General features: G+C 42.7%; 1 protein-coding gene across 2 annotated transcripts in view; it reads right to left on the reverse strand.

Annotated features, from left to right (window-relative positions):
* TBC1D14 (TBC1 domain family member 14) overlaps positions 1-18,059 on the reverse strand; it is a 99,235-nt gene extending 81,176 nt beyond the window's left edge. Inside the window, exons 1-2 of one of the 2 annotated variants that reach the window (XM_030563118.1) lie at positions 17,733-18,055; positions 9,246-9,981 (exon numbers count right to left, since the gene is read on the reverse strand). In XM_030563118.1, the coding sequence (XP_030418978.1) occupies positions 9,246-9,981; positions 17,733-17,775 (779 nt within the window). In that variant the 5' untranslated portion in view covers positions 17,776-18,055. Of the gene's footprint in view, positions 1-9,245; positions 9,982-17,732 lie in introns of both variants that reach the window. The other variant, XM_030563120.1, reaches the window with a different exon arrangement.
* Between the last annotated feature and the right edge of the window lie 8,518 nt (positions 18,060-26,577).

Below are 26,577 nucleotides of genomic sequence, written 5' to 3' on the forward strand. Positions count from 1 at the left end.
AGTCACCCCTAACCTACTCACGGATGAATGTGGATGGTCATGTGGGGGTGGGGAATTTCAATTAGGCTTCCACTGAAGGACACTACATTTCTTTTGGAAACAGTCCCCTGCAACCCACCACTTTATCATATTTATTATCTTGTTTGCCATTGCATCCCTTCACCACATCAATTCATATAGCACCCAAAAGTATACTTAATGGCTTTTACCGAAATAGACAAGTTTTATATTTACTCCTACAAGCTTGACCCACACATCAATTTCTCCCAACCAAAAAACTGGGTTCTCTAATCTAGAGTTGATGTCATTGGTCTCAAAAGCTTCTCTGTACCCTTAGCCAGCCTCTCTGGCAGCGAGCTGAGAGAGGGCAGCCACACAAAACAGACTGAACTACTTTGCTTCTTTGTCTCAAAGAAGTTTGCAGGGAAAGTGAGCTGTGAGGACACATATACAAAAAACTCCACTGGGTGAATAAGCCCAGAATTGAGATGTTTGACACACAGCACATCAGGCTCTTCCCTCCTTCCAGAATCACTGCTGGAGAGATTACAGAGTTAGGGCTTGTCCTCACTGGGAGTGGGATGGTAAATCGACTTATGTTATGCCATTCCAGCTACATGAATAACTAGACCTGGTAACTGATCCCTGCTGCATCGATTGGAGCAATGTCCATCTCCCAGTACTAAAGACCAGCCCTAAGTTATGACAGGCCTTGACAATTTGAGATAATACTTCTTGCAAACGGCCTAGATTACAAGATTTAACAAGTTATATCCATATTAAGCAGGAAAAAAAATAGCATAATCAACACCCTGTTAGAAATTAATATTTTTTCTAACAGCTGCTGTGCCACCAATCTCAGAATATATTCAGTAGCACTCAAAAGTATCCTGCTCCAGACACCATATAACCTAAATTTAAGATTTTACTCTTAAGTCTAACAGATCTTCAATTATCCACTGCATTCTTATTGCAGAGTTGTAATGCAACGACCCCCTGTACTTTCTCTCCAGACCATTTTTGTCTTAGCCTTTATTACATCACCTAGAGCAGAAAAGCTCCAACTGTATTTTTCCACCTCAATTTTGATATCAAACTGAAAATATAAGGGAGCTAAAAATACTGTACTATGGTAATTAAAGAATGGTTTAAAAGTTCATTGATTTATTATGAAAGCTCTCGCTTAATATACAATTATTTAGTCTGTTTGCACCAGGCACAACTGTTTTGCAGAATCAGAGCCACTAAGTGAACACAGAATAAGGTAGAAATTAATTCTTGAAGGTCAAAGTAATGTTACTGTTTAATTTCTGCATACTGTAATAGTCACAGTGGAACATACTGATAAAGGAGTCAGATTGAGATTAGGTGGTATTTTCATTAAAGATTGTCAAAAATACACCAGTTACGTGACAGGAACTGTGCAGACAGCTGGCGTCACTTTTTTCTTTACTTAGTTGAGCTATTAGCCACTGCAGTCTGAACTAGGGTAATCACCCAAGCTACAAAAAATTGCTGCAAGCTCCTTGACATCGCCACTCCCAGACTGAAAGAGTGTACTTCACATTGGCTATGTCTACACTGCCAAGTTTTTTGCCAAAAGTTATACCACCTTTATTAAAGTGCTTTCATTAAATCCTATGTTGCATATCCACACTAGGTCCTTGTGTCGCTGGAGCGCATCCACACTAGCAGCTCTTGCAACAGAGAGCAGTGCATTGTGGTAGCTATCCCACCATGAAACTGGCTACAAGGTGCTTTGGGAAGGATTTGCAAATGCCTCATGGGGCAGGTACAGCATCAACATGATGCATCCTACTAGATTGCAGCTGCTTTTCAACTGAAGTGTGTGAGGGAGCGTGTGTGGATGGGAGAGAGAGTGTGTGCGCGCTGGCACGCTGTTTCCCAAGTTCAGGCAGCTGCCCAAAGCAACCTGTTCTGAGGCAGGGAGAGGGAAAACCCTGGACATCAACTCCCACCTCTCTCCCTGACTTTGCCCAGCACAGTCTCTCTCTCTCTCTCTCTCTCTCTCTCTCTCTCACACACACCCCTGCCTGTGTGTAGCGTGGGAGACACCAGGAGCATTCCACATTAACGACTTACTGTGTGTGTCCCGGAGCAGTGCAGCACAGTACCTTGGCTGTCAGAATGGAGTTTTGAAAGGGGAGGGGCGCATGCCTGCAGGGCTGCTGAGTTCAAAACAATAAGCAGAGCTGTCACTGCAGACATCGCGGGACACCTCCGGGGGCTAATTACACCAATAAAAGCAAGCAAGGTGTTTAGGCTGGCACTTTGGTGATAAAACCTTGGCGCAAAAAGCCTTATCACTCTCCTCAAGGTGACTTTATTACAGTGCTGCAACTGAGGAGTTTCATGGCAAAAAAGTGACTTTACAGTATGTACACCTCTGCTGTTTCATTGCCAAAAGCTGCCTTTTGGAGAAAAAACTTGCAAGTGTAGACCAAGCCATTGTGTGTAGGTGTTGAGCTCTCAGTTTCCTCTGCATATTAAATGTTCAGTGCCTTCTACTCCATTCATATTGAGCTACAGAAAAAAAAAGAGGGGGTCTCAAACACATCTAACAATGGAAATGCTTATTCTAGCTATATTTCTTCTTACTTAAAATAATTATGAAATACGTATTAATGGTCTGAGAAAAGAAAATACCAGAAATCACATAGGAATAGCAGTTATAATGTCTCAGATTTTACCAAAGACGTTAGGTTTTCCCATTAAAATGCTACTTTGCTCTCAGACATGCCTACTTTTAAAATAGTTCACTTCCAGTGAGCCATGGGTCTGACAATTTAGACAATTTTCTGAGTACAGCTTGTGAATCTGGTTCATGTTATGAACTTGTTGCATCATGGAATGCCTCTGTAGGGATACGGAATCCACAGTTTGCTGACAGGACTGTAGCAAGTCTCTCCAAGACCACGTACAAAATGGTGAGTTCTGAGATCCTTCCTATTTAGATGGAAGCTGTGACAGTCTTGTAAATGGAGTGAACATAGGGGTACAGACTGTGTTAAATTTTGTACAAAGCACACTGTGGAAGGTATCATTTGAAAGCTCATGATTTGCTGATTATTGTCCTGGTAAAATGTGTGGCAACATTTTATGTAAAGATACAAGATCTCACTGTATGATATCATCAAGACACGTTCCAACCTGTTCTGGAGAGCAGTCACAAACAAGTTCCCCAGAGACAAAAGGCTAGCCAATGCCTCAGCCAGGTGTCAACAAGATCAAATGGGCACTCTTCAGAAGGAAAGATACATTTTGACAAAGAAGTTCCTGGCCACTCAGACTCTGGCCTTGGCTATACTGGCACTTTATAGCGCTGCAACTTTTGCGCTCGGGGTGTGAAAAACACACACCCTTGAGCGCTGCAAGATACAGCGCTGTAAAGCCTCAGTGTAATCAGTGCCGCAGAGAAACGGCTATAAGAAGAGGGCAGTCACCCTTGCTCTCTACCCACAGTATCAACAGCACCTGAAGAGCAAAGCAATCAGCACTGGCTGGGGCGGGGCTGGAGGAGAGGGATTCTGACTGAAGGAGGTTCAGCCAGTAAGAGGCCTGGAATATGTGCTGGTATTCACTTAGCTTGTTAAGTCAGGTGTTAGTTGTGTTTTACTTTTAATTTCTTTGTAACCAGTTCTGACTTATATGCCTCATTACTCATAGTCACGTAATCTTTCTGTATTAGAAAAATAATGAAGCAAATTTTTTAATCTAAACCAGTATGTTTGGTTTGAAATGTTTGGGAAACTTCATTTAGCATAACAATATTTGTGCATATAGTTTTTTTAATTAGTACAAGACACTTAATATGAGCTTGTATTGTCCAGTACAAGATGCACGCTTCTGGGGAAAGTCTGGGACTGGAAGTTTGCTGGTATTATCCTGTAATGTATACTTATCCTGTAATGTATACTCATACAATATAGGTAGGAGTGATTTACATGCTGGAGGCTGTGTGTTAGCAGACCAGGAGTGGTTACTCACAGCGAAGCTGGGTAAAAAGTACACCAGGTTGGAAAAACATGGGGACACAGCTGTCCATCAGTCCAGACTGTACGCTGGGTAATGTCCCAAGATGCTTCTGTGACAATAGGTTAGCTGAAGCCCGAGGAACAAACTTGAAGGAAGATTCCAGCAGACGTAGGAAGCTTTTGGCAGGGAAGAGGAAGAGATGGACATGCTTTCCTAGCCAGAAAATTCAACTCAATTTGAGGGTCAGCCGTGAGCAAAGAGTTAGGTGATCTAGAAAGGCTCCCTGATTCTGAAAACAAGCTATAAGCCGCAAGACAAGGATCCCAAACATGCCAAAGGACTCTGCAGAAGCCCAAAGAATGTTCCAGAGTGGTGAGGAACCCAGAGATAGGGAAATACATATAGGTGTCTGTACTGTTTTTGTATACATTTGTATTTCTCTTGCTATCTAAACAAAGAGCAATGGCATTTCAGAATCCTGGGTAAAAATCCGTCCTCGTGTCTGTTTGCTTTCATTATTGCATGCCCCTGAATAGGTTAACTGGAAGGCTCAGATCTGTGGTAGAATTCAGTGGGGAATATTCAAAAGCTGCTGGGGAGGTGGCACTAGTTTCAGGGTATAGGGTCCCCACTGCTACCAGGGTGTCAGACATGAGGTCCAAGCCTGGTGTGCATGCCTACAGGTCCAAAGCCAGGGACAGTGTTGAAAACTCTGCACAGTTCCAGCAAGTTAAGTGCACATAGGATTCAGCATTTGGATCCCATCACAACAGAGGGAGCTCAACCAGATTTGACAACAGGCACATACAGGGGCGACTCTAGGCACCAGCAAAGCAAGCAGGTGCTTGGGGCAGCCCATTTGCAGGGGCAGCAGCTGGCAGGGTACAGCCTGGGAGCTGAGAACCAACAGGGGGCCTTGGAAGCTGTAGTTCCTTGGTTAGCTCTCTGCCTACAGGCAGCGGTCGAGCATTCAGCATTTCGGCGGCGACACCTCGATGATGCCGCCTGCCGCCGACAAGCAATGTCATCAAGAGACATCGCCGCCGAAATTCGGTGGCATTTCAGCGGATGCCGCCACGGCCCTTCGTCTGGCAGGCAGTTGGGGACCGCTGCTATAGAGCCAGCCCTGGAGCAGCGAAAGAACTATGTTTCCCAGCATTCCCTTGGCCGCTATCAACAGGAAAGGGAGGTGGAGAGAGTATGGTAGCTGAAACCTCATGCTGCAGCTTCCTGTGAATGGAGAGCTCACTGCTAGAGCAGGGTGGCACTGTGAATGGGGAACAAGTGTGCCCAAGGAGTAGAAGGTTTTGGCCCAGATATCCCCTTCAGAAGACATCCCCAGACTGGGTTAGGGATACTGGTGTGACCTTACCTTGCAGCCCCCAAAGAAGGAATTGGGTGGACTAAATGGACAGTGCCAGAGCAGCTCCAGCCAGGTCAGAGACATCCTCCCCGGGCCCTCCCCAGACAAGGTGGGAAAGGATAGGAAGGGGAGAGTGCGCGGGTCCCAGGCTAGGGGTGGGGTCATGAGGGAGTGGTCACAGGGGGTTACTCCCCTGACTCCCAGCTTCTCCCCCTCAAAAAAATTTCCCCACCAGTTGCTGCCCCATCCGGTCAGGATAAGCAGCAGGCGTGCCAGGATACTTTGTTTACTTAGGTTTACCTCCATGCCTGCGGACGCTCGAGGTAAACAAACCATCTTGGTCCACCAGCGGCTTATCCTGATGGTCCAGGAGCAAAAGTTTGCTGACCCCGGAATTATAGGGTCGACTTATGAATGGGTTATAAAAATTTTCCATTTTTACTTATCCATCTGGGGGGGCAGCGGGGGTGTCAGCTTATAAACAAATTGGCTTATGGTCATCAAGTACTTATTTAAGCAAACTTTACCCATACCTGGCAGTACCTAAAAGAATCCTATGGAAGACATCTCTGGTATCTCTCCTTGAGAAGGAAGCTCTGTAGTCAATTCATATCTAATACAAAAGCCTGACCTGCAAGTAGCAGCCTTGCAACCTACCCTGTACAAGAAGTACATGATACTCCCTCTCGACTCCCAGCAAATTAACTGAATAAAATGGAGTCTCTTGAACAGTTACATCTTATTTCTCAGAGAGTTGGATAAATCTCCAAGGAAACAAAGAACTGAAGCTGTGGAGCAGACTCTTTCCAAGGCAAGCACTTACTAGAACCTCTAACAGATGCCTCAATATCAGTGGTCTCCAAGGTAGCACGTGTTTCTGCACTGTAGGGAACAGAGGAAAGTTAGCACCAGGGTGCCATTCACACACCACTACAAGATCCCTTGCTGTTAGGTGGATTTTTCCAAATCCACATATAAAGGAATGCCTCATTGAGGTAGTTCCACCAAGGTTTAAAAACTTTGCAGTTCATTAGATATAATTACACAAAAAGAAAAATAAAGAGAGGAACTGTGTGTTTAAGTGCCTACAAAAGCACGACATACAGCATTAAGTGCTTGGGAAATATGGTTGAGATAGCTGGGAAGTGGACAAATAGGTTATGTGCACACACAGGAATGCTGTGTGAAAGAGGCAAGGCCATATGGACAACTTCTAATGAGGCAAGTGACAGCAAGATCCCAACCAGTAAATAAGGTTTTCAGGGCTCTTTCAGCTGAAGCAGACAAGTTCAAAAGGTTTCTACTTGCCTGAGCCATATGAAAGTGACCCCCAGTTAAGAGAAGGAATAAGAGCAGTAGACAGATGGATTACTTTGCTTCTATGCTGAACTGAGTCTCATATGCACTCTGGTGGTATCGCTCAGTGTAAGAAGTTACCTGTTAGACACGATATGGTACTTTGTTGAAAAATATTTCCCTTTTACGGAATACCAAAGATGTCAGTTTTGCTTTCAATGAGGGTAGATTTAAAAATGTAAATTAAATACAGATTTAACTATTAAAACAAACTATTTAAAATTGAATTTGAAATTATGACAACCTATGTTAATGCAAAAACTTCCTATAGCCTATTAAAATATTTTAAAGATATAAATTACTGCTTGACTATTTATTTTTGCTGCCAAAGTTTTAAAGAAAGTTAATTGAACTGGTAAAAATTGATGGCTAAACAGCAAACTCTGGTTCCAGGTGAAGTGCTAAACCACCTTGTGATAACAGTAGTCTCTTCTGCAGACATACAGAGAATATTTGTTTAATTTCAGTTTACAACTAGTTCAATTCAAAGACCAGTTCATTCCAATTTGAGAAGTTGAGTAGGAGTAAAAAAGGAAAGCTTTCCCACTCAGTTTCTCTTTCATGGTGAGAGAACCTTGGTTAGTACTGTAACGAAAGAGAATCAAACTTTCTTTAGCAAAATAAACTACAGAGCACCAGTGCAAAACAAGATTGAAAACTATTTAAATCAAGGTTTCCTCACTTGCTGATTTTAATCATTTTAACGTAAGGGCTTGTCTACACTTACATTTTATAGCACCCTAACTTGCTGGCTCAGGGCGGTGAAAAATCACCCCCGCCCCCGAGCGCAGCAAGTTTGAGTGCTTTAAAGCATTAGTGTAGACAGGCTCTGAGCACTGGGAGCCACGCTGCACGCTCAGAGCTATTCCCCTCAGGGAGGTGGATTACCAGAAGCGCTGGGAGAGTTCTCTACCACACTCACACTTCAAAGCGCTGCCACGGAAGCATTCCCGCGTAGACATACCCATAGTGGAGTACTCAAATATACTGGAACTTCAAAATTATTTTATTGTTAAGACATTGTTCTTTAAGCTGTCATTTAGCAGTCAGTTTAATAGTTCTAAATCAACTGCTTTTGTTTCCTCCCCCCCTCGGTTAAGGCACTCTTTCAGAGAAGTAACAGAAATGATTGTTCTGTCAGTGTTTCATCAGTTTTTTCTTTCGGCAAATAGAGAAGTTTAAATAAAAAAGAGTAAGTTGTTCATTGAAATAATCAGATAGGCAAAAACAGGCTTTTTATAGCTAAAGCTGCAGAACACAGAAATAATTACCAAGCAATAATTGATTTGAATTCTACACCATACTAGACAACTTGCTCCAAAAATGTATTCAAACTGATATTTCTTATCAAGCAAGTAGAGCTAGTACAAAAAAAAAAAAAAAAAAAAAAAAAAATCATGCGTTCCATCAAACAAAACAATTTAAGATGGCCCATGATTTTTTTGTGTACTAGCTCTACTTATTTTTTATCAAGCATCAGTTTAAATGCGTTACTTTTAATATAGGAAGCCAGGGCAGCCTTTCAGAAATGTAACTGCTTCAGTGCTGCCCCAGATGTTGCCATTTCAATAATTAAATGCTCAAGTTCCACATTCTAACTCTGGTCTCGGCATTTTCCCATTATGAAGACACAAGCGAGTGAGGTGGTCAACAGTACTGTTTCCTAATCTTGATAGCAAAGATGAGCACTGGTCATAAGGTTATGATTTTGTCATGGTTATTTTTAATAAAAGTCATGGACAGGTCATAGGCAATAAACAAAAATTCACAAAAGCCCACCATGACTTCTACTAAAATAACTATAGGGGTGGGAGACTGAAGCCTGAGCCCTGTGGGGGTGGGGGGGCTGAAGCTGAAGAAGTCATGGAGGTTCATTAAAGTCATGAAATCCATGACCTCCGTGACTAAATCATATCCTTAGTCATTTGTCACCTTATCAGTGAACTGATAACCTTAAGTCAAAACAAAATAAAGTGTTTGACAACTACGCAGACTTCAAGTGGAATGTGTTTACATTAATAAAATACTTAGCACTGCTAGAACATTTTCTATCCCTAGACTTCCAAGTGCTTTACAACAGTGGGCAAGTATCCTCTTAATCTGGCCGACAGGGAAACCAAGACATATGATGTTTAGTGACTTACCCAAGGTCATACAGTAAGACAATGGCAAAGCCAGGAAGAAAATCCAGATCTCCTGGGGTCCAGTTCAGAGCCCTTTCCCCTGGAACCTTGCTTCCTCACTTTAAACACAGCTGGAAAGAAGAGTTCCACCTTCATTCACTTCATGTGCAGAGTTCAAGCTTCTGCGGATCCCAACCACAGTATTTTACCCACTGCAGTGTGTCACACATGCGCAGCTCTGGCCTACTCAGGCAGAGCAGAAAGATGGCACTAATCTTGATACTCAGAGGAACTAGAATTGTTAGCTGAAGATGTAACTCCTTACCATTAAACCCCTCAAGCACCTCCTAGACCCGAATACATAGTCAGAACACTAACTTTTTTCTTAAATATCAAAATCCAATTACCTGGCAAAGAAGCTAGAGAAGGGTCCCAATATTTTCAACTTACTGTCCACATCTGCTTCTTGACAATACGCCTGCTGGCTTTGATCACTGGTCTCCTTAGTGGAATTCAATGTAACATCTGAAAACTGCACTTCATCAGTCTCCAGGGTCACTATTGCACTTGAGCTGCTTGTGACCATGAAGTCCAAAATGTCCTCATTGCTAACAGATAAAGTTGTTGACAGTTCTGTGCTGAGACTAGACACACTACAGACAGAGATATCATCACTTCGGTTCAGAGCTTTGGAAGTTGGACTGTATAGTTTAACCGTGTCATATCCAGTTCTTGGAAAAGTTGAGGACTTTCGTACACTGTGTTCATGTTCAGCATCCAAAGAACTTGGAGGCACATAAGAAAGCAGCATGCATGCACTCTGAAAAGTTCTCTCAGGCATGATTTCAGACTCAGACTGTTTTCTCTTCACATTTAACACACTGCAGTGAACAGGCTCCGGATTCCCTATTTCTAGAATTGGAATACCAGAATCTACAGATTTAAGGCTATGGCTATCTTCTAAAGCACTAGAGTGCTGGCTGGGTCCATACTCAGGCAAAGAGAGTGCTCTTGGAGCCCTTGAATTCAAGTTTTGAAGATTCTGGATACTGTTGCCCACTTTGGTGTCCAGAATTCCCATCAAGCTCAAGCCATTTAAGGAGTTGGATACATTTACATCAGTCATCTTGGTCCAACTGGTAACTAGTAAAAGGAAAGAACAGTTTGTTTTTATTAAACACTTCAAAAAGTCTATTATTAAAGAACTAATTACTATCACGTAGCTGTCACACAGTACCTAGGGAAAAATCATACACAAAGAATAAACCAAGTAACAGAGGTAGAGGAGCACTGGTAACTGAATCATATGTTAGTTACAACATAAAGCACTTTGTTTATAACAACTTAGGTTACTAGAAGTGAACATGTTTTTCCTTAAAAACGATGTCCTTGTCATTACTTATACTCTTTACTTTTTCACTTTACATGCTGAGAGAAGTATACAATTCAGCATTGTCGGTTTCACTTTCAGTGCTTCCATGATGGGGATTTCAAAAGAGATGTTTTCAATGGAATCTTAAGATGTCAAGAAAGCTTTACGGTGACACAGGAGCACCACTTAGTTAAGTTCCATCACGACATCAGTATAAACTGGACTTTTTCAATCTCTCAAATCAGTGTACACAAACTGATTTCTTTTAAATTTGATATGCCTCAGGAGGGTGCAGAATAGGCTTAGTGATCCAAATTTGGAGTCAGTTGAAATCTATAGGTTCCGGAGATATATGCCTCTCTCCCCCAGCCATTTTTTCAAAAGCTTCTAGGCAGGATTTTTGTTTTGTCCTAGAGCTAAAGATCAAACTATTTACGTTATCTGGGTCAGAATGGTCTCAAACTGTCAAGTTTTACCCAAGCTAGTACATGGCACCCACTAAGTCTTCAAGAGAACAAATCTGAGACTAGGAAAAAAAATTGCTTTGTTTTTTTGTTTTTGTTTTTAAATACACACACTGCACAGGCACCACTACAGAAAAACAGCTGGAGGGCTTCCATTCCTGCCAATTTATATGCTTTAATCTCAATTCTTGCAAATGTGCTACAATCCAAATAGTTATTCAGATTGCTTTGAAATTTGGTGTGCCTCAAAGGCACAGGGCAGCCTAACTAATACAAATTTAAGGTCATTTGATTTAGAGGTTTCCAAGTTACAGAGGTGGCTCCCAAAAAAAACTTATTTCCTTCTGCTGCTTTGTACTGTTAAACTGAGAGCTACTAATAACTGGATGAAACACAGACCTATTGGTGGTCATGAACTCACCCTTCTTTAACATATCTAAGGATAAATTAACCCACCTAAGACAACAGGAGTTTTGAACAGAGTGGCTGGAGATTGCTGCAATTTGAGAGTATGGGTGGCTATTTAGTTGGGGGAGGAGGAGTGTAATCAAAGTGTTTGGGCGGCAGAAAGAGATTTGAATCTTTCCTGGGAGGAGAAGCTATTGGGGGTGGAGAAGAGGGGTCTGGGGCTACAGCAAGGGTAAGAGGAATGCGTGTCCAGATGGATGAATAGATAGGCAAGAGAGGTTGGGAACTCAGGTGAGGGAGGCATGGCACTCCCTGCCTGTGACAGTGCACTACCAATCCCCTACATACTCCAAACACACCTTTACCAATGCCACCTAACTACTGCCTCCACCACTTAACTTAGGTGCACCTAAGGACTTGTCTACACTAGCACTTTACAATGCTGCAACTTTCTCGCTCAGGGGTGCGAAAAAACACCGCCATGAGCGCTGAAAGTTTCAGCACTGTAAAGTGTCAGTGTAGACAGAGTACTCAGTGCTGGTAGCTATTCCCCTCGTGGAGATGAGTTTTTTTAGAGCATGGGGAGAAGACTGCCGAAGCAGCACTTTAATGTTGTCAGTGAAGACATGCCCTAACATACTGACTGCACCTAGAGTATATGCAAATAAATTACCACTGGTTACTGCCAGCTCCAAGGGAACAGCAGAAAGGTATGCATACGCAATCTCCCTACAACTTTCTGTCTTTTAATAGCATTAGATTGAATCCTGTAGGAGAGAGTGAATGGGTTGTACAAGCTTCTCAGCTCCTTTGCCAACCTCACAGTTGCTAAAGTAAGAGTAAAGGAATGTGTGTTAATGGGGCATAGCTAAGGTTGCATGCTCAATTCAATGTTCTGCATGGGGACAACACACTACCAAGCAATCTTAATGTGTTTTTTGTCTATTGAATATTTATTGGTTTGGGGCAGTTATAAAGCTTTACCCCCCTCCCCCCAACATTTAAACCTTGGCCCAAATTTAAGCTGCATTCTTCTGCTGATTTCTTGACATCTGCCAGGAAAATATCAACTGTGTGAAGAAATATTTATGCCATTCAACTCAAATTTAACTTATTAAGCAAATCAGCTTGGTTTCTTTCCAGTCCACCCCGCTTTTATATTTCCCTTAACATGCTATCATTTAAGTATAGGTCAATACTTGAGGCTTTTCCTGTCTTTTATAGAGATTATTTGTTTAGTTGCATTTTAAAAAGAACAGTTGTTACTTTAAGAAAATTCCCAAAGTTCTAAAAGCCAACTAAATTTTACACATTCAAATCAACCAATCCAGCAACTGGCCATTCCTTTTGCTATAGGACATCATATTTAATAAGCTAATTTGTCAGTTAAAAGAGACAAAAGTGAATATTACCAAGAATAATTAACTTGACAAGTAATTAACAAGAGAGTTAACTTGTCCCGTGCTTTTCCCAAGACTTGTTTATTGTGGCTATTTTGTTGTATTGTCAGGGCTTGAAAAGATTAGCCTAGTCCTACTAGCCCAAAGACTAAGGCCTTTGTCTTCACTTGGAAACAAGCTGTATTCCTACCTTAAAAAAAAAAATAGCTCAAGATAACCAACATGAGGAAAAATACTAGTAAAGACAAGACACTCATAGTATTAACTTCTTAACACTGGCCTGGTCTATACCTAAAACTTAGGTACAACTAGCTACATGGCTATGGGATGGGAAAAATTTACATCCCTCTAAGACATATTAAGCTGATCTAAGCCCTGGTGTATACACTGCTAGGTTGACAGAAAAATTATTCCATTAACGTAGCTGCCACCTCCACAGGGTGGATTTACTATAGTGATAGGAAAACCACTTCCATGGCTGTATCAAGTGTTTACACTAAAGCCACAGAGCTGCAGTGCCACAGCTGCACTAGTGCTTATACACTAGACATACTCACTAGTAATGTATAATAGTAAGGATCCCACTCCCTAGTGTTTACCTTGACCTGTTAATGTGCGAGAACTACATATGGCCTTGCCTTCACTAAGATTTTACCTGAGTTACTACATATTAACACACCTTCTTCCTAACATGGACACACCCTAAAACTAGTAGATAGGATCAAAAAACACATTGCCACACTGCCTCCTACAGTCACATTCTCCGCAATTTAAACAAACAGGGGCTTGGCTACACTTGCCAGTTGCAGCACATTAAAGGCGCACTAGCTCACTCCCCATCCACACTGGCAACGCACACAGAGCGCTCTGACCCCATGGCTAGAGCACTCCTGATACTCTACCTCGGCAAGCAGAACATTTGATGAGCCCCTGCTGGAGTGCCCCAGTGTCAGTGTAAATTAAGTGTTGCATTACTGTGCTCTGATCAGCCTGCAGAAACGTCTCAAAACGTCTTGTCATACGCCCTTTGAAAGCTCCATTTGACAGCCATCATGCTTATCTGCTCCGAGACAAAGCAACCATTACTGTGGAATGCTGTGCGTGTCAGAGAGAGAGAGAGGGGCAAGGGGGAGGGGAAGGTTTGCTGCTATCTGAACTTACAAGCCCCCCTCAAACCCACTCTCTCCTCCTCCCCCCCTCAACATACACACTCCCTGTCACACTCCACCACCACCACCCTTATTTGAAAAGCACATTGCAGCCACTTGCGTGCAAAGCACAAAGCACTCTACAGCTGCAAGTGCAGCCATGCCCTAACACACTGTTTGTATGCTATTAATTGCAACATGTCCAACTTTCTATTTTAATATGTTAAAACTACAAGGACCAGCAACTTAATAGCTGAAAGACAAGTTTATTGAATACATTTGATTAATTTCACTAGTATTCTAGCATTTAACAAGCTATAAAGATGGCTTGATATCACTAAGTAACATTTGTGGATTAACTTAAGACAATATTTTGATTTTGTTGGTATTTATCAGTTTTTTTTGATCAGCCCTACTGACTTTAATTTGACCTTTTTTTAAACTGGTCCCACTTCAATTTTTCTTCTTTTCTAGAATAGATCTTCATTATCTGTTTTTCTCTTCCCTATATTCTTAATCTCTTCTCACCTATATATTAAGTTTCTCCTTAGCATGTATACACACATTTTCGCCTTTAATTAACAAATCAAATTTTAACCCATACCCATCCATGCAGCTACACTATACTGAGAAACTTAATCAGACACCTGAAAGCTAAATGACTAAACCTTACTAACCACAGACCAACATGAACGGTCCCCTTGTCCAGGGCAAAACTCAACCCTCGCCCCCAATTCTGCTGGGAAGTGAGGAAGGCACTGGGATTCCATGAGTAGCACTGACACTATACTATGCCTTGAATTTTCTCTCTCCCCGTCTTTAACAACAACAAACAACAACAAAACCCCACAGCATTCTGACTAGCTCATCTGATACACGTGAAGCTCCTCCTTCCCCTAACATCACCCATATTTTGGTCAGTTTCTCTCTGATTCCCTCTCCCACCTCGGTGGAAAATTTCTGTTACTTCACCACTCCACAAGCCTCCTGGCTGAAGCAATGCACAGACAGTGAGACGCCCTCACTATTCTACCCTTCCCTCAACTTTCTGGTTGATATAAAGGGATGTCTCTGCAGTATGTCCCCCAATCTGTGTGTTTAAGCCCTCTTCCCCAATGAATAACTCCAAATGTCTGCCTTTGCTGCTGCTTAGTGCTTTCTCAAGCAGCAGCAAAGTGAAAGTGACCTGTTACTCCAGTTTCACTGCAGTTTTATCATTTGGTTCTTCTCAGGATACTTACAAATAAGTGTTCTTGCTGAAAACAAGAAAACACAGTAGCTCAAGAGGCTGATGAACCGTTTTCAAATGGTAAATTGATTCTTAGAGAAATCAAAATAGGTTTCAATACAGCACAGCGCAATTGTTCTGACTTGGTTTAAAACTTTCTTTACGCAGGAAACATAACAGGAAGAGTTGCTCTAAATATGCAATCTGTAAATGCAGAAGTACGTACAACTACAATTTTCTTTAATGTTTTATACAGCAGAAAGCTACAGAATGTCATATTTGCTGTACAATATATAAATTAAAGCAACAGACAGTATCCAATTGTCAGTTAAAAAAAACAAACACACATTGCCTGTGCCCAGACCAGGCTTTTTGTTTGTTTGAATATAGTGAAAGGATATTTGTTTTCTGGATCTGATAGATAAAGCATCTGGAAATTGATACTGACAATTCCAAGGGTTCTTGCTAATGCTACTCCCAATACTGACTTTATCCCTAATTAGTTTATGATCAGCATGGCAAACTGTTAGGGCTACATCTCATCACAAGTCTAGTTTTCTCATGTCATACACTGCAAATGTAACAATTTTACTGTTAAACAAGACAATTCTTATAGCAATGCAACATCTCATTAAATAGTAGCCTACTGGTTAAAACAGGAAGCATGCAGTCAAGTCTTTTGGGTTCACTAGTCCTAGCTCTGCCACAGATTTGCTTTGCAACTTTGGGAAAATGACTTAACTTTCTTGTTTTGACCTGCATCCCTAATTTACAGAACAGGGTTCATATTTTCCTAGTGGTACTCAAAGAATTAAAGTTTGTATATTGCTTTGGGAGCCTCTAAGAACTAGATAGAGCTTGGGTCATCTTGCATAGTCACCTCCATTACTCCTGTCTGAAAAATAAATGACTACTGTATTTTAGGACCAATATAATCTTTGAACAGCAAAGTGGTTATATGTTATATTTTCCTCTAAGACAGTAGTTCTCAAACTTTTGTACTGGTGACCCCTTTCATAAAGCAAGCCTCTGAGTGCGACCCCCCCCCAATAAATTAAAAACACTTTTTCATATATTTAACACCATAAATACTGGAGGCAAAGCGGGGTTTGGGGTGGAGGCTGACAGCTCACGACCCTCCAGGTAATAACCTTGCGACCCCCGAGGGGTCCCGACCCCCCAGTTTGACAATCCCTGCTCTAAGAGCTTCAGAAACACTCTTTGGGCAAATGGCAGTGGTGTGTTTCACTAAGTATGTCAGATTCATGTACATAATGTTAGAAATCTCTACTGCAAATTATCTCTGCATACATTTAAACTGTGTAAAAGGAAATCAATATACATGAAAAGCATGAAATTTTGGGCAAACAGAACGTAAAAGCAGACCTGGAGGAAAACAGGTTAATACCACAGCACTGCCAGTAACAAAAAATTCATTTAACTTGAATGTATCGACGACAACTTATATTCATCACTGCAAAAACATTAATGGAAGAAAATTACTGTTTTAAAAATTACTTAAGATTTTTTCCATTTTAATCTCTGCCACCACAGCCAAACCCCTTCCCTACAAACCAGCTTGCTATTGAGCAACACTCCATGAACTTTTACAAGTCCAGCTAAGGGTTGGAGAAAAGGGTAGTAAGCACAGGTTTTTAAATTACTTAAAACTATTTCCCCTTTTTCCCCTCATGTTAAATAATTTAAATGAAACAGTTATAATAAACCTCTGTTTTAAGAATAATGTACAGCTCTTTCCAATAATATTGAAAACAAATATAAGGCCATGTCAAATTGGCAGTATTCTGTCATGAGACCACTTTAACAATATCCCATGCACTCTCTAGTACTGTATCATTTCACTGAGTCTTTGAAGCCCAACTGAGCTTGTGGAAAACCAGTGTTTCCATACAACAGGGTTCAAACTGGATCCCTATTTTCAGTTTTGCCACTGAAAAAAAAAAAATCAAAAAAACCCCAAGTACATTTTTGAAAAAGGTTGCATGAAAAATTCAGGAAGTTGAACAATTTTTCATAACACTATTTGTTTTACCATTTTTGACCCCCAAAAAAAGTTGTCTGAAATTTTTGCGAGCAGCTGTATCAATCAACTAGTTCTCTCTCTTCCCCCACCTCCCCCTTGCTAACTGAAAACAAACAACTGAGGAGAGCCAGAAGATACCTCACCGAGCAGCCTGAGAGAATCTGGTAAGTACACAAGAAAACAAAACCGAGGAGTCCTTGTGGCACCTTAGAGACTAACAAAGTCACGTGGGCATAAGCTTTTATGGGCTAGAAACCACTTCAGACGTATGAAGTGAAAAATACAGGAGCAGGTATAAATATGGGAATTTTTCACTTCACACATCTGATGAAGTGGGTTCTGCCCACGAAAGCTTATGCCCAAATACACTTGTTAGTCTCTAAGGTGCCACAAACACTCCTCGGTTTTTTTGCTGAGACAGACTCACACGGCTACCACTGAAATCTGGGAAGTATGAATCTCAAGCGAACACGGAGGGGACAGTGAGTGGCTACCCGAGCAGGCTCCTCAGGGGCCCAGCTGACAAACCCAAGCCCCACCCACCCAGGCGTGGAGGCAGGCAGAGAAATCGCCGAGCACTCGGCGGGATGCTGCCGAACCAGGCCGGGGGAGTTTCGCAGGGGCATATTCCGGTGGCCTTTCACGCAGAGCCGCCGTAAAGCAGCCCTGACTCGCCTCTGCTCCTGGCCAGGCCAGGGCTGCACTACCGCGCTGGGAGCAGCAAAGGTGTCACCGCGTTTCCCCTTCCGCCCCGGGCAGCGCCACACTCTCCTGCCACCCCGGCCCCCGAGCGCCACCAGAGGAGAAAAACTTTCCAGGCTGGACTTTACCTGGGTAGCTCCGGCGCCCATTGGTCTCCTCGAGCCGGGCCATGCCCAGCCCTCCCCACAGCAGCGGCTGCGGAGCTAGGGGGCAGCCGGGGGCTGGTCCATTCTCCGCCTGCCCCGGGGAGCTCGGCTGCTCAGCAGGGGCGCGGCGCCTCAGCCCCTGCCGGCAGGGAGCCACCCCCAGCGGGGAGCAGGCCCCCCATCCCCGCACACGCAGCCGCCGGGCAACAGGCAGGGGCGCTCGCGCTGCTCGGTGGCTACCACTGGGCTCTTCCGGGAACAGGCACGTTCTAACAGGGCCCCTCCCCCCTCTGCAGCTGTTCCGCCTTCGCGCCGCTCCCCCTCCGCCGCTGGGACACTCTCGATCTGCTGTTCCCTACACGCGTCTCCTCCCCCGCCGCTGACGCTATTCCTCTCGCCTCTGTTGTGGCTGTTCCCTTTCCAGCAGCTCACTAGCCCCGCCCGCCAGCGACAGAAGCCAATGAGCGCCGAGAGAGCGACCGACGGGCGAAGCGTTTAACCAGGCGAGGGAGGGGGCGGAGCTAGCCGATCCCCGCGGCCGGGTTCAGTACCTGTTCTGAGCAGCTCCGCCCACCGCCATCTTGAATTCTCCGGGGAGGGCGGGGGCTGGAGGGCCCCGAGCAAGGGGAGACTAGTGGAGCGGCCGAGAGCATAGATCGGCGTGGGTTGCTGTGGCTGTCCCGCTGCAAGGGAGGAAGGGGCCTGCGGTGACGCAGGGAGACGCCGGGCAACTCTGAGGCGAGGAACGCGACCGTCTCTGCGGGTCTTTGTCAGGAAACCCGCACAGCTGAGAGCAAACGCCAAGTTCAAACGGGGACAGCGGGCGCCCTACCTGGCAGCCCCAACGCGGGCACAGCCTGTGACATAAGCCCAAAGCGAGGGGCACCAAAAACCCCACCCACTCTGGAAACCTAGAATGGAGGGAGAGGCTTTAGTTTGGTGTAAAATAAGCTCAAGGTTTTTTTTGGGGGGTGGATGGGAGGAGCTTATAAAGTCTTCTCACAAAAAGTTGGAAATTGAATCGTCTTCCCTCACCACCCCCAGTGAGCTGCAGCCCTGCTGTTGCATAGACACTTGCTACAGCCACAGGAGGGGTTTTCAGTTGCTGTAGGATCACCTAAATTTGGGTTATTGCTGATTATGTACTCTGCATCATATGAATTTAAAACCAAACTTTGTATCTGTGGATGATCTAAGCACTATACCCAAATGTACAGGCACTCTTTTTTCAACCTATGTATTAGCGTTAAAAAATTTTAATCCACCCCTTCAAAAGGCAGTAGCTAGGTTTACGGAAGAACGCGCCTATTGCCCTAGCTGACCCTATGGTGAAGGTTAGGTCAACCTAACTACATTGCACAGGGCATGAAATTTTTCATAGCCCTGAGCAGTGTAGCTAGGTTGACTTATGTTTTAGGTGTAGATGGGAAAGCTAAGGGGGAGAGTTTAAGTGACTTGATAACAGAAGTGTTAAGGACCAGATTTGCAAAGGAGCTCAGCCCATTGGGTTCATAGTGCCTTTGAAAATCTTACCTGGGTGGTATTTTGGTCCCTAAATGGGAACTAAGATCTTTTGGAAATCTAGTCTCATCTGTAATGCCAGAAGAGGAACCTCTGGAATGATAAGAACTGTTGGTTCTCACATTACATACTTTCCTTTTCTTCCTGTCACCTCTCTCTTTTTTACCTCTGCTTCTTCCATCTCTACCCTCTCTCCTCTTTTGATTTCCATCTCTTCACCCCTATACATTTTGAGGACCATGTGCAAGATGCTATCCACCTGTCTCCACGTTGACAGCAATGTAGGTATAGCTCTTAGCATATCGCAGGATCAGACCCCTAACATTTCCTTCCTTTCTCCATGCTGTCATCAATGTAATTACATCACTACACTGCGAGGCTTTTAGTGACATGGCTGTGCCGCCATGCCATTAAAAGCCACACACACCCCGCAAGCGGCAGCGGCTTTGTTGGCAGGAGCAAAGCGCTGTTCACACTGGCACTTTTCATCCATCGGCAAACCCTAAGTCTCATGTGCAATCAATCAACTGCCAAACCAGTGATCAGGTCTGTCTGTTCTGTTATCTGTTGATTAGGGTTTGTCTACACCGACACTTCATTGGCAAAACATTTGTCATTATTCACGTAGCTGGAGAGGTGTAGCATAGGTCAACTTACCACAGTAGCGTAGACATAGCCTGTGTGTGGGAAAGAAGGCACCACAGTTTGACTGTATTTCTAGCAGCAGTCCTTTATTCAGATCTAAGGCTATGTCTACACTATCGCGGTAAGTCAATCTACTCTGCACAACTTAGCTGGAGTCAACATAGCTGGAGTCAACGTACCTTAAGTTGAGTTACCATGGGGTCTACACCTCAGGGGTCGAAGGGAGAAAATCTTCCATCGACTTACCTTACTCTTCTCATCACAGGTAGAATACAGGGGTCGACTGGAGAGCGATCTGAAGTCGATTTGGTGCGTCTTTACTAGACCCACTATATCAACTGCTGGTGGATCGATCTGAGTGTCAATCCCCACTGTAGTGTAGAACTGTCCTTAGACCAGTTGTAGGGTCACACACTTACTTAGGACTGGTCAACACACAGTTTTTATACAACTTCAATTATATTAGTTTGAAACTAGTATAGTTAAAGCTGTAAAAAACCCTTGTATGGATGCAGCTATACCAGTATTGCTGTGTTTATACCACTATAGTTTATTCTGATAAATGTAGAAGAAGCTGTATCGATATAAACACCTATATACTGATACAACTGTATTCACACTAGGGCTTGTGCCAATATAAGTATTTTGGTAATTAAAACCACTCCTAACCAAAATACTTAAATTGGTACAAAAACTGTCTGTAGACCAGGCCATATGTAAATTTTAATTTGAGTAATTCCATTGACTTCTATTGCCATTACCCATGGTTTACCTTGGTGTGAGATCAGAATTTCAGATCCTTTCCAAGATGAGAGAGCAGGAAACTGAGATGTCAGGGACGTTATTTGTTTATTTCATTACATTGTATTGATAATTTTTTAGATTTTGTTTTCACTGATTTTCCGAACTGACACTTTGGGTTAGGATATTAGGTATGCAGTATTCTTACAGCCATTTAACAAATCTGAATTACAGTTTTGTCTTGAGATGTGTTTACAGTACACTGCATGTAAATCTTAAAATGAGAAAAGAATCATGATCTGTAAACTCTGTGAAATGTTCCTCTCACTCTTTCTAACCACAGAATTTTCCCTCTGAACCACAACATCATCTTTACAGAACATCATGTATTACTTTAGTTACATTAAGAGAAAATAAAAGTGAAATGATGTTTTGGATCATTATAAACCTCCTTATGCTCTGCATAAGAGTTAAGAGGAATATCCGTTTCAGTGCACTGACTGTGACTAACTCCTTGTTGTGTATACATCAATGCGTTTACAACTTTGCTTGTTCGGTTTTGAAGCGAGGGGATGAATTGTTCAGCTGGAAAAATCTAGTACAGTAAATTTTGGTTCGTAGTTATTTAATTTACTGGACAGTCTCCTACAAATTAGGTTTAATAATAGAGGAAAAGTCCTGACAATGAGATCTATAAGACTTTGAAATAGTCTCCCAAGAGAAAGATTGAAGTCCAGTCCCTGGAAATACTTGTAATTAGACTAAGGAAAGCAACAGAACAATCCTGTACTAGCAGAGTATGGATGAGGGTTGGGATTTTCAACACAGCTAAGGTGATTAGGCATTTAACTCCAATTTGAACAGAGGCACCCAACTCCCTTATGCTCTTTGAAAATCTCAACCTGGATGACTTACTGTAACAGGTTTTTTCCATCTCTGCCCCTCCATCATTTCTTCCTCTTCAGGAAACAAAACTTCTCTTATGTAGCTGCAACAGTATTATTATTTTTTTACTGTTTATACTGCAATAACACCTAAGGAACCCAGTCATGGACCAGGATGCCATTGGGCTAGGCACAGTATAAAAACAGAACATTTTACTCCCTGCCTCTGAGATCTTACAAAATTATTGTCCTGATCAAAGAACCTACTTTTTTCTTTTTTTTTTTTTTTTTATCATCCATGACATCTGATTTTATTAAGAGGTAATTTGTTAGAAAATGTTGACTTTTGAATGTCAGTGGCAAACACTGTCTGTTGTGGTTCCCCTCATTTGCAAATAGGATAGCTTTTATACCAGTGGTTCTCAAACATTTGTACTGGTGACCCCTTGCACACAGCATGCCTCTTGAGCGCCCCCTCCCCAAATTAAAAACACTTTTAAATATATTTAACACCATTATAAATGCTGAAGGCAAAGCGGGGTTTGAGGTGGAGGCTGACAGCTTACGACCCCCTGTGGGGTCCTGACTCCCAGTTTGAGAACCCGTGATTTACATGTCAATGCTGTATGCGTACTTTTATTACTATACTTTTGTATTACTAAACAGAATCCAAATGGATAAAGTTTCATGACGAAAAATAGTTTTGTGCTATTAGTCCCTGTGGAAATGTGCCATCTCCTCATCACTAAAAAGGTGAAACATGGCAGATACTTACCAGCTAAGAAAGAGACAAATACAAACAGAAGTTACTGGGCTAGTCTACACTGGCAACGCTGAAGCGCTGCTGTGGCAGCACTTTAATGAGCCTTGTGTGATCAGGGTCCAGAGCTTTTCCAGCACTCTAAAAAAATCACCTCCATGAGGGGCATGTTTTTTCACACCCCATAGCCAGAAAGTTGCAGCACTGAAAACAGCCGTGTAGACAACCCCTAGTTCTAAAATACCAAGTTTAGGGCTGCAGTCATGCTGTGCCGTTGCTCTGCCAAATTTAAAGGGCCACTCCCAGAAAGGTATTCTGGGAAATAAAGCTTCTGTAAGAGGGTAACCCAATAGTGCAACTTAGAAGAAATCAGCAAATCACTAAATAAATTGTATCTGCTGTTATATCATCTCCTAGCTTAATGGTTCTCAAACTGTGGATCAGAATCTCGTTTATAATTTATATGCATACTTTTTTCCCCATCACTGATACTAGGACAGAGCATCCAAAACCTATCTACAAACAATACTAATATTAGTAGTGTCTTGAATAAGAGCTATTTGCATGCGAGTTTGTATGGTAGGGCAATATTTATATGCTTTATTATACTCCTTAAAAATGTCTTTTTGCCCCACGTGTGCAGCATTAGTTACCCAATTCAACACTGCTCTATTTAAAGGACCAATTCTACAGTACATACTAATGCAAACTCCTTTCAAAGTCAATGGAATTTTTGCCTCAGGAAGGTTTGCAGGATTAAGTATTTGGTTTGTAGGTTCATATGACCTTCTAAGCCAACAGCAGGGCACCAGCAATTACCATCTCATGTGAATGTAAGTTAAAATATCCATTAGCCTTTATGTTTTATATCCTTCACATTTACCTTGCATTGCTGCAGCCATTTCCTGGGGTCCTAAGAATTACAACCTAACAGCATTCTAATTTATTCTTATTCTATCTTCTATCCTCCCAAACGTCATGATTTTTGTTTCATCAATAAACTTAAATATCTCAAGTCATATTTTCTTTTTACCTGTAAACATGTTGTAATAGATGTCTTATCAATAGAAGTCTGATCTTTCAGTAATCCACATGCTAGTTAATGGTCTCAGGTTCAAACACTAAAAGCTAGCAGGTGGGAAGTGGAGCTGGGAAGTGACAGAGGGGAGCGGGCTGGGGCCGTGTCGCGCCGCTTCCCATCGCAGGTGAGTGCAGAGGGCGTCCTTTCCCCAACCTCCCCGCCAGTGGAGGAATTGAAATTAGGGGGGGTGTTCGAATTTACAGGGGGGGGTGTCAGGACCAATGAGATATATAAAAGAGATATGAATAAAGTAAATGTTTTGTTAGGATTATGCAAATTTAACATAAGAATAATGCAAGTTACACCAAAACACGTAACAGGTCTAGATTTCTAAAAAAGTATACATTTTTTAAAAAAAGTATTTAATTTAAATTGACTTTTGAAAAGTAAGCCATCATGGGGTAAGAGGAAAGTCCTCTCATGGATCAGTAACTGGTTAAATGATGGGAAACAAAGGGTAGGAATAAATTATCAGTTATCAGAATGGAGAGAGATAGATAGTGGTATCCTTGAGGGGTCGGTACTGAGACTATTGCTGTTCAACATACTCATAAATGATCTGGAAAAATGGGTAAACAGTGAGGTGGCAAAATTTGCAGATGATACAAAACTATTCAAGATAGTTAAGTCCCAGGCAGACTGTGAAGAGCTACGAAGGGATCTTACAAAACTGGGTGACTGGGCAACAAAATGCAGATGATTTCAATGTTGATAAATGCAAAGTAATGCACACTGAAAAACAATCTCAACTATACATACAAAATGATGGCATCTGAATTAGCTGTTAAAACTTATGAAAGAGATCTTGGAGTCATTGTGGATAGTTCTCTGAAAACATCCACTCAATGTGCAGCAGCAGCCACAAAAGCAAACAATGTTGGGAATCACTAAGAAAGGGATATATAATAAAACAGAAAATATCATATTGCCTCTATATAAATCCATGGTACGTGCACACCTTGAATAGTGTGTGCAGATCTGGTCACTCATCCTAAAAAATATACATTGGAATTGGAAAAGGTACAGAGATGAGCAACTAAAACGATCAGAGGTATGAAACAGGAGGAGAGATTAAAGTGACTGGGAATTTTCAGTTTAGAAAAGAGATGACTAATGGGGTTATGATAGAGGTCTACAAAATCTTGACTGGTGCAAAGAAAGCGAATAAGGAAATTTTATTTAATCCTTCACATAACACAAGAACTAGCAGTCACCCAATGAAATTAATAGGCAGCAGGTTTTAAAAAAACAAAAGGAAGTACTTCTTCACACAATATAAAGTCAACCCAGGGAATTCTTTGCCAGGGGATACTGTGAAGACCAAAACTATAACAGGATTATAAAAAGAACTAGATAAATTCCTGGAGAACAGGTCCATCTGTGGCTATTAGCCAGGATGGGGAGGGATGCAACACCATGCTCTGAGTGTCCCTAGCCTGTTTGCCAGAAGCTGAGAATGGGCAAAAGGGGATGGTCACTTGAGGATTACCTGTTCTGTTCATTCCCTCTGAAGCACCTCGCCTTGACCACTGTTGTAAGACAGGGTACTGGGCTATATGGACCATTGGTCTGACCCAGTATGACCATTCTTATGTAAAAATTAATTATAATAATAAAAATGTTTAGTACAGAAACTCCCCAACATAATGACCTTTCAAGATAGCAACAATGTGAGATAACAACCTTGGCAAATAATGCATTTTAAAAATCTTGGCCTACTAGGAAACATATTTATATAAGTTTCCATTCCCAGTCACAAATCTAGCATTCTGGAGCAAAGTCACTAAAATATAGTCCAACAAACAAATGTTTATTTAACATGCCCCTCACTTTTCCCTCCATTGCACTCCACTCACCGGTGTTGTCCTTGGTCAGTGGAGACTCAGAATTCAGAGGTGCTTTCACGTTAGTACACCTTCCAGGTGGGGGACAAGAAGGCACCTTGCTTGTTCCTCCAGCTGCTCATTGTTCGCTCTGGCCACATTTGTTCGTTGTGCCACCGTTCACTCCACCGCTCTGTTGCCAATGGCCCTGCGCAGTCACCTTCTGCTGCCACCTGCCACTGTGACCTCTGTGAGTTGGTCTCTTGAGGTTCCACCCAGCTCTCAGTGATTTCAGCTGAACTCTCAGTGTGGGAACCTCGCTCGCTGCTAGTGCAGTCTGGGCTGTCTCTTACACAAAAACACTGTCCCCACAACAGGACTAAGCACTTAGACCTGATTGTCAGTGATTTCAGCTGCAATGGTCATTTAACAGAACAAAAGACTATCTATGGAGCCTAATCAGCTCTGTCTTTAAACAGTGGGGAGGGACAAGTCCCCACCCTCTCTCTTGATACCTTCAAATCATCACAGGCTAAGTACAGTTCTGCTGCCCTTTACTCATACAACAAGAACAACATTTCATCCCCCATTCCCCCCACGTTCAAGTGGTTTGTAACCCAACCCAGGCAAAATCTATCACTTGGACAACACAGCTCTGTTTACTAGATACCTAGGTAGATTAGGTGTGAATGTAAATATGATCTGGCCCTGAAGCCTTTCCCCGCAGCCCCAGCTCATCACTAGCTGTCAGGGAGAGCTCATTTAGACTTTGCTTACAAATCATCATTTGAAATTATTAGGTTGGCCAAAATCACTGAAATGAATGCACTGTCATCATAAAAAACAACAGCTGCATAAGGAAGCAAGGAAGCTAGTCTATGTTCACACTTTTCAAATCTATTATACTTTTTTAGATACACATATTTTATCATATACTGTATAAGCTTTTAAAGTGTGTATTAATGTTTCAGTTTAAATTCAGATTTCCAAACAGTCACTGAATTGGTATGTAACTAGCTCACAAAACGAAGGGGGCTGTTGGGGAAATTCAGGGGAGGTGTAGGGAAATCACTGCTCCCGGCACTCAGAGGCGGCGGGAAGCGGAGCAGCCCAGCCCCAGCCAGCTCCACTCCGCCAGCTCCCCGCCATGGCGCTCCAGTTCCCGCCGGGCAGGTGAGTGCAGGACCTTTCTCCAGCTACCCCCCAGCGACGTGGCTGGGGCGACGTCGCTCCGCTTCCCGCCACGGCCGAGTGCGGAGAGGTTGGGGAAAGGACCCTTGCCCCGTACTCACGTGCGGTGGGAAGCGGAGCACCGCAGCTGGGAGCTGGCGGAGTGGAGCGGGCTGGGACCGGGCTGCTCCGCTTCCGCTGC

Source organism: Gopherus evgoodei, chromosome 5 (genome assembly GCF_007399415.2).
Source record: "Gopherus evgoodei ecotype Sinaloan lineage chromosome 5, rGopEvg1_v1.p, whole genome shotgun sequence".
In the NCBI taxonomy this organism is placed as follows: Eukaryota; Metazoa; Chordata; order Testudines; family Testudinidae; genus Gopherus; species Gopherus evgoodei.